The sequence below is a fragment of the Sinohyriopsis cumingii genome, chromosome 9 (genome assembly GCF_028554795.1).
Source record: "Sinohyriopsis cumingii isolate HCF-2022 chromosome 9, ASM2855479v2, whole genome shotgun sequence".
Lineage (NCBI taxonomy): Eukaryota > Metazoa > Mollusca > Bivalvia > Unionida > Unionidae > Sinohyriopsis > Sinohyriopsis cumingii.
The window spans coordinates 32,034,296-32,043,703 of NC_142969.1; the positions used below are offsets into that span (position 1 = coordinate 32,034,296).

Below are 9,408 nucleotides of genomic sequence, written 5' to 3' on the forward strand. Positions count from 1 at the left end.
ACCCTTACCATTATCTTGTTTATTGAAGAAATCCAACTCATATTGTTATCACAGGAACATGCAGTATTGATTAATAATTTCTTTAATAAATATTTACTTTTCCGACATTACTTGCTTTTTGATCAGTCACTGTAGTCTCAGACTATAGCATGTTTTTTATACTGTTTCCTTGGCTGCTAAAATAATGTCAATTGTTAAGGTCATGGTTATTTTAGCTGACGAGAAATTGAACAAATCCTGTGACAGTCTGACTCAACAGTGACAAAAAGATTGAACAAACCCTGGTACAGTCTGAATTGACAATGACAGGAAAATTGAACAAACCTGTTACAGTCTGACGCAAGAATTACTAATGCAGAATGTGCAATGCTGAAGAAGTTTATAATGTAGGATAGGTGCAGAGTTTTACCCTTGTTCATCTCTCTATAGTACATTTAGTTATGCATATATGTCACTGTTTGGGCATTCTCGTTCCATGAAGATGTTTTATAGTTTTTTTCATCTTTGTATTAACATGGTTCAGTCTAGTAAGAAGCAAATAAAGTATTAAACTTTTTTTATTTTAGTATTACAAACTTAGGTGTACATGTTGATTCAAATAAATGCCATTTTTTGAGTATATACAAGTTTTCTTCAACAGAGTTTGTCCTATTTCAGCTGAGTAGCATGATGATACTTTCCCATCTTCCACCTCCTTCGACCGCTCCGGTGGCCTAGTGGTTAGAACATCCACCTTGGATGCGGGAGGTTGAGGGTTCGATCCCCAGCTGAGTCATACCAAAGACTTATAATGATGCCCCAGTGTTAGACATCACTATAAACTGCCTCACTGCAGACATCATAATGATATGACTGAAAGAGTGTTAAAGTTATGTTAAAAATCAAAATCACATCACATCACATCCACCTCCTTCAATTTCAAGTGGACAGAGTATTAAGTTCCTGGATAGGCCCAAATATATTTTGTTATACGATAAAAGATCTACATTGCAGATCTTTTCGAGACCTTTCTTGAAAATGAAAAATGTTTATTAACTAGTATTACTTATTGTAATTGCTGTATACACCTCTCCCTTGAAAACTTGGGCACCACGGGGTCCACAAACATGGACCGCACTATAGGCGAGGGAATGAGTTACAAAGGGACTTCCAAAAATTGAACAAATTTGCTTTGACATCGAGAAAACCGAGGAGGGAGCGGCATTAGTGAACTGGTCTGTTTAATGACTGAATCGTCATTTTACAATCATGTTGATAATAATTTTTAATAACGTGCTTTTTCTAATGAAGTTATTCATTATTCTATTTAAATAGCATTTATTTTCTAAATGTCAAACATGTGAAAGATCGTTCCAACTGGTTTCAACAACTATCACATGTATGCAAAACATATGTGTATTACATCACTGCTTTTTGTCTTCTTGATGAGTCTGGTTCCTGTAGAGGTGTTTAATAATAATCTGCCAAATTGGGAGCCCACAAAGCAGGGAACTAGACTAACTGTTGATACACAACCAAACAAGATTCCTTATTTTATTTAAAAACACGTGATATTTATTTCGTGAGACAATTGTCTACGTCGAAACTCAATTTCTGTTTTGTTCAATTATTACAATATTGATGCCTTAATTTCAGTAGAAGTAATAATGAAAATTCTTATCATCCTTGAGGATATCTCTAAGTGCCAGTTCAAGAATTTTTTGAAACTTGCTTGATCACAATGGTCTGTATCTGTGAATTCAAGCTTTTTTTTATGAAGTATTCATTTTGCTTGGCAGCCTTGCTATCTTTGATCACAGTTATGAAAGAGTCGGTTAATTTAAGGTAGTTTATGTTAATACACAATAACTTGTATAACAGTTTTCGATTGATCAAATGAAGTGAGTTCACCCAACATATGACAGGGGTTGCTAGATTTTAAGTTTGTAGGAATTTTGTGCCTTTTAATTTTCTTTTTTTCCACCTCCTTTATTTGGTTCAAAAGACATAATTGACGTGATACTACAAAGGAGGCCAGCTTTTAATTTAGCACAACATTTGAAACAAATATTTCCACAAGTCAGTTATAAAAACATGGTCAGCACTTAATTAGGTTCTCAGTGAAACACTTGCGGACATAGCTGTTAAAGTAGATTGATGCATTTTACGTGTAATTACAAGAGGACACATTGCATTTATGACGATTACACTTAAAAGGAACTAAAGATGGAACTAGAACACGAATTTCCGTAGATACAAGAATTATTTCATTTGTATTTATTTATTAAAGTACTGCCTCCACTTGGCGTAAGTGACATTTTCATTGATTGAAATTTCCTTACATATCTTTAACTGTTGTGTTTGGAAAGAAGATGTAAAAAATTGTATGAAATATGTTAAAATTTGATATTTTATAATGTTGATTAAAATGTCCAGGTCCTATCTACCTTTTTCGATGATAAAACAAGTGATATATCAAAGTTTCCATTACCAATTTTGATCACGATTTTCTTCAAATTCAACAAATATGGATTTTCTGGTTTAAAAAATGGGATCCATGCCTGATCCCATGATATAAGCAGGTTCGAGAGTTATCAGGGCGCGAGTTATTGAAGAAGTGGTGTAATACTCCATTAACAAATGGCACTATATCTTCATTTCTGAAGCAAAAAGAAGATTAGAAAATACAGAACAGATATTTGCATATCACAGTTTTTTGAAAGGGGAAAAGAGAGATCTATGTGTGTATGCAAGTTTAAATAAAAACAAATGTTTAAGTTTCTTTTGTTTCTTTTTAGGTCCAACAATCACAACAACACAACAACCTGTTCCAAGTAAGTTTGTTCATTATAGAATGCTATAGTAGTTATATTTTCCTTATTACAGATATTTATTAACATTTAAGTACACGAATATTATTGATATTCTTTCTTGTTTGGTATGCATTTAAGTATATTTTCCATTAACTTGATTTCTGCTATTAGCCCATGCATTCTAATATTTTCCAGTAGCGCGTCTTAAATTATCTAAAGCTGTTTTAGTTTGCTCTTGCACAAGAAAGTAGGATTTCAGAAGCTGTTGAATTCCACACAAGTCTAGCATATAGCTATGCAATTCCCAGCAAACTAGGCAACATATTATTTTAATTGTTAAAATTGATAGATTTGTGCACTGTATTCAAAAGGATATATTGCTTTCCACATGTCTATAAATACACGATCAAAATATGTTACTACATAATGAACAACCTTGGATGTATTTTCAGCAAAGAAATGTAGAAATTAAACATTTTATGCAGAAAGTGTTTATCAAATTCTCTGCTTCAGGATAATAACTATCCATAGGGAAACTGTAAATAAAGTGTCCATATAAATATGATCTACTTTCCTACTTCACTACACCTCATAGACCAGATTAAAGTGGTACCTTTGTATAGCTAATTAAACTCTTAAAAGATGTAAGTTGAAACTATTTCTAACCGCCCTAGCCAATATTCAATGGAGACACCCAAAATAATGACAAAATTAGCATACTGTGTGTTTAAACTAAGAGGTTTTATTCATTTATAAAGAAAATAAAAATGAAAGGTTGAAATTCTGCAATTTCTTTCCTTCTTTGTAACAATGTTTACAGTAGTTATTGCCCTCATGCATGCTTGAGTCATTTGAACTTGGTCAAGCTTGTGGATACAGTTTTTATTTATATCCTGAATCCTGAGAGTGATAGTTGTCATAATTAGATTGTGGAATTAGGCAGCTTTACCACTTGAAATCCATTCACCTGTACCCATGCTGTCACCCACATGTTCAAGGTCATTTGAAAATCTTGGTCAAGGTTTTGGATAAGTAAGCTTCTTCATGGCTGCAAATCCCAAAACCTGAATGGACATTTATACTTAGATGTTTTGATATTGGCACACAGTCACGGTTGTTATTTATTCTGTGTTTTCAGTTCAAGTCTATGTAATGTCATATGTCCAAAACACAGGATTCGTAGAAAGCACTGCACTTTCTTATTTATGCATTCCTACCTCCTTTCCTTCCTTATCCATGACCTGAAGTCATTATCATGGTCTTTTAAAATTGAAAACACAATTATTAGATAAGGACATATAATTCCTTGAAATTTCATGTAGACATTTTTTTCTTTTTCTTTTAGTTGGCAGAAAGATCATTAAGACAATCATTTCTCTGAATTATACATTCAGAAGCTCTGAAAATTTGAATGTTCAAACAACTTATGAGGAATACAGAGTTGCAGCTTTCAATATGGTAAGTATTGTTGATTACCTGTTTTCCATAATGTAAGGATTACCCTTCCAGATTTAAATTTGGTGCCGATTAACAGGACATATATTTATCATTTTCAAGCCAGTTGTAATGTATATATATTTTTTTTAGTAAACTAATCCTTTAGTGAGAATTTTGGAAACTTGTCATGTTATTTTACTTTGAAATTAGGGTTTTTGTTTTGCTTGCTTTACCTGGTTTTAATGGCACTACATACATTATTGACTATATAATGCTGAAGAAATGGAGCTAAGTGCCTTCTCCAAGTACATGCTGTAGTCACTAGCTCTGGCTGGACTGGCCTTTGCTGGAATTGAACCTGTGATCCTTGGATTACGTGTCTGATGTTCTACCAACTGAGCTAATATGCCTCCTGGTATCAGGGCTTAGTTGCTTTCTTCTCATAGGTAATGTCAGCCACATATTAGTGTCCTCAATGAATATTCAGTAGTTTGGAAAAAAATAAGGAAAAAGAAAGGGGTTGTGTATAGAAATAATACTTATGACAGTAGTCTTGGAACTGTATATTACACTACACATAAATACAATAACATAAATAATATATATTATTTTACCTCACCTGTAAACCATATGTATGAACACTATGGTGTTGGTAGTGTAGTTGAAATTATTAGCTTGTAGGCATTAACCTATAGATTTGCATTTAATTCTGTTTTACTGATACTATGTATGTACAATCATGAACCTTAAGGATTAATTTATAAAAATAATACTACTCGCTTTAGGAAAAGTAGGTGACAGTTATGTACTTCTCCCACTTCAGTTATTTTGTTTTGCTTCATCTTTATTTCTGCAAAACTATGTTCATGGTCAAGCAAAACGCAAAACTAGTTCTCAGTGACCTAATTATAATCTCTACTGGTCACGTTGTCGAGCTGAGCAGTGATTCATGTCTTTCATTTTTAGGACTTGTATTCCTGCTTATGAAATGTAGATTTCACAAAGTACAGGGAAACCCTAGAATAACAAGCTTCATAAAACATGAATTCAGAGATAGTATGGTCTTGGCATTGTTTCTGAAGCTTTGCAATAATTTTATCCAGTGTCCTGAAGTTGTAGAAAGCTTTAGTGCCACAAGATACCATTTATTATGTAACACTCTGACAAAATGCGTTATAGTTTTGCAGAAAAAAGAAATTCTGTTTGTTTTTTGCTTATTTGTGAACAATGTTAGCTCCTTAAAAAGATGACGTTTGTTCATGTGGCCCAGTGAGACATGCAAGATGAAACATTCTGCAGGATTATTGTTTTTTTTAACCCAAATATGTCAGGGCTGTTCCATTAAGACATACATGGGAGCCTGGGAAGGCAATTTTAAAGTGGGGTACTCACACATAGATGCAATTAAGAATGATTTTAATATGAATCCTGTGACTTCAAAGTACCCTGGCATATATTTTTAAAAACATGCCTTCCCTGGGTACCATGCATTTTTAAATGGAACAGCCCTCAGAAATAATTTGAGCAGTATAAAAATCCTCACCACAGAATCATTTCTTTTATGTTTCTTTATTTTTCTCTAGTTGACTTCTTACTATCGAAGTAAGTTGGGAGCTAATTATTTTCAAGTCAACATTATAAGAATAAGGTGAGTGGATCCTTTATTTTATTCATTTACTTAGATAACTTTCACCCAAATTTATATTTTTATAAATATTACATTTGCATATTGATGGTAGATAATGAAACAAATGTGACAATTATCCTTCATTTCTGCTTTATAATTTGGTAACTTTAATCTGATGTATAGTTACAGAAATCATAAACATATCAACAGTAGATGATTTGTACACACATTTGATTAGAATGAGATGGTAATTGCTATAAAAAAAATCATAAATGTCGCCAATGACAGATTTTGCTTTTATGGTTATGTATAATTATTGGTCCTGTAGTGAAATAAATCTTGAATATACCTGTAATATTGTAATGCTTATGTGACCTTCAAGTCAGGGCATATGTTTACTTATGTGACCTTCAAGTCAGGGCATCTGTTTACTTATGTGACCTTCAAGTCGGGGCTCATGTTTACTTATGTGACCTACAAGTTAGGACATCTGTTTACTTATGCTATTGAAAGCTTTTGGATTTGTTTAAGTCTAGAGAACTGTTTCCCGCAATAATCCTTTCACCATAATATAGGAAAAAAGGAAAGAATATATAAACAAGAAATTGCAAATAATTATGTCTTGCCTATGAGTGGAACATGATCAGTCATCTGATTGAATAATATACACAGGGATTTCCAGCCAAGCTTTTTGGTCAATAATAACAAGACTTGGCTTTAACATTATTCTTGACTATTGTTGGCATTACAAGCTGTCGATAACCTTGCCTCGGGGTGGGTGAGGGTGGCAGGGGAATCAAGTGCCCTTGAACTGGGTATCATTTTTACCAATACATGGTCATGCCATGGGTTCATATGCTGTACTCTAAAAAGATATGGTTCACAGTTTTGTAGGAAAGTCAAATAAGCAGAAGATAGGTGTGAACTTTGGAGCAATCAAAAGAAAACTATTAAGTCTTCATCCTTCCCTCCCCCACCCTGATAAATGATGATGATACAATGGCATGTGGCAAGTATTACATCTGGTGATCTCAAAACGGTGCAACAAGGGCTGTGGAAATAATGGTCACATATTATTAACTGGAAGTTGCTGGAGTTGCAGAATTTGTTAACAGGTACAAGAATTGATGATGCATTGGCTGGACTCTAGGGTATGTCTGTTCAAACGTGATCACCGATTTCAAAATGACTTAGATATGATGAATGAGAGGCCTCCCTCATTTGTGCAGCGTGATGGGTGTAAGTATACTAGTGTCTTCAGGCATGTCCTTAAGTCCTTTAAGCATTTGCACATGCTCTTTTCTTCAGATCCTGATGACTTTTATTGCTAGCATTCCATGCTGTACATGGGTGTGTGGCTGTAAACCATATATGTTAATTGATGATCAGGTATCTATGAATTCAGCTAGCCAACTGAAGATAACATTCCAGATAGACAGGGGGTCCCCGACTGGCCGAGTGGTCTAAAGCGCTCTCCGTTATGGATCACTGCAATCTCACCTCTGTCTGCGTGGGTTCGAGTCTCAGATTCGGCCAGTGTGGGTATGGGAGAAAGCTTGCCAGTAGCTTCTCTTGGGTTGGCAGTTCTTTCTGGGGTTTTCCCGGGTTCTTCCTCCACCCTTAATACTGGCCGCCATGTATAGCCTATTGTGTGCATAAAAGTGGCGTTAAACCCTACAAGAAGAACCAGATAGACAGATCCTATGCAGTTTTAATTTCATGGCCTACTCTTTATTGAGAAAGGGTCAAAGTTGACACAGATCATACACACTTAGTGGTCCTTCCATCCATTGGTCTTTCATCAGATTTGGGGGGCATGCAGTGAATGACTTTTTTTTCCATGAGGTTGAAACACAAATTTTCACCTCCACAGATTATTTTGCTAACAAGTCAGCTTTCATTTACAGGAACGGTAGTATCATTATCGAATTCACCCTGTAGATGGTAGACATAACTGCAGCAGACATAGCATTAGCACAGGCTAATTTGGATCTGGCCAAAGGAGCACAAATAGTATTAGAAGGACAAACTATTTATACCCAAAATGTGACTGTTGAGGGCAAACAAGGTGAGTGCCAAATACTAATATTAGGTGAATAGATGTCATTCTGCAGTATTTTTATTTCTGTTTCTTTTTCCATAGGCTTTACAAGGAAATGGCAGAAGCTATATCATCCTGTCATTCCTACATAGTGGCTGTGCACATTCATATATATATATATATATATATATATATATATATATATATATATATATATATATATATATATATATATCTGGGTTATGTTATCACAGAAGATGTTGCAGTTTTGATCTTTCCTCATGGAAAGGGCTATACTTTTGGATGATGAAACTGTATGAATAGCTCTTGGGGACACATAAAGTAATACTTAATGCAAACTATTGAATTGTCGTGGGTTTTTTGGCCATGAAACAGTGTTACAAAGGCAGTAAGTGTGGTTACTATCATTCTTGTAGATGCATGAATTATTTAATTGATCCGATTATTTATCCTACAATCTCTCAACATATACTTGTCTTTTTGTATGAACTTGTTATTGAGCATTAATTGTCACAATTTAAAACAAAATAATGTTTAAAAATTGTTAATCAATGGTATTGGAAGTTAAGGCTGAAAATGAGGTTCAGACTGATTGTCTTCTCCTATAAAACCTTTTTGATCCTTCATATTCATGGTTTGTAGCAACCTTAAAATCTATCTATGGAAATTCTTGAATTGCAACTAAATTTAAATTCATAATTACTATATATCTCTTTCTAATTATCTGTCTGTTTACTTTGAATTCACTTGTTCACTAGGTACCAATTTCACGATTTTGTACTTGCTTCAAACAGTGATTCAACCCAACAAAATGTGATCCTTAAGTGATCAATTTGATAACTTTAAAATCCACCACTAAAAATGTCATTTTCACACAATCACAAGAACTGGGACTCACAGGAATAAATACATTCAGAATATTTATGTTTCTTCTATGAAAATAGTTAAATAATCTATCATTCTTTGGTGTTATGCATTTCAGTCCCAGCAGACGCTAATTATGATGATCAACTGTGTATATTATATGTCGCCAACATTGGAGGAAGCTGCCCTTCTAATTATGAATGTGTCGTGTCAAGTGGAAAACCAAACTGTCAGTAAGTGGTTGATACTTTAATTATCATTGTTCATTCTTTTCAAATTGATTTTCAAGGAAAAGGCAAGAGAATGTGATTCTGTCTGTTAATTCATTGATATTGTCATAAGTTTATTTCGCCATTTAGTTTGGAATACTGCTTTAAACAGACTTTAAATGCAATATTTTTTCTCATGTGTTGTATAATTAAATGTAAATTTGATTTCTTATCAAATCATTAGTGTCATTAATGCTAAATTTCTGTCTGAAAGTTTTTGAAAGTCTAAAACCTCATAGATTGGTAGATTGATAAACTACATTCTGCAGACATGTATCTTGTATGAAAATATGTGGGTATGATTTTCTTGGTAACAACGGCAGCAGTAACATGATCAACATTAATTTCAGATATATT

General features: G+C 33.8%; 1 protein-coding gene across 1 annotated transcript in view; it reads left to right on the forward strand.

Moving 5' to 3' along the window:
- The window catches only part of LOC149791502 (uncharacterized), a 70,621-nt gene extending 61,606 nt beyond the window's left edge, over nucleotides 1–9,015 (forward strand). The window contains exons 33-37 of the mRNA XM_089969437.1: nucleotides 2,778–2,813; nucleotides 4,138–4,250; nucleotides 5,813–5,877; nucleotides 7,764–7,924; nucleotides 8,901–9,015. Coding sequence (XP_089825563.1) covers nucleotides 2,778–2,813; nucleotides 4,138–4,250; nucleotides 5,813–5,877; nucleotides 7,764–7,797 — 248 coding nt within the window. The 3' untranslated portion in view covers nucleotides 7,798–7,924; nucleotides 8,901–9,015. The remainder of the gene's footprint in view (nucleotides 1–2,777; nucleotides 2,814–4,137; nucleotides 4,251–5,812; nucleotides 5,878–7,763; nucleotides 7,925–8,900) is intronic.
- Nucleotides 9,016–9,408: the final 393 nt, after the last annotated feature.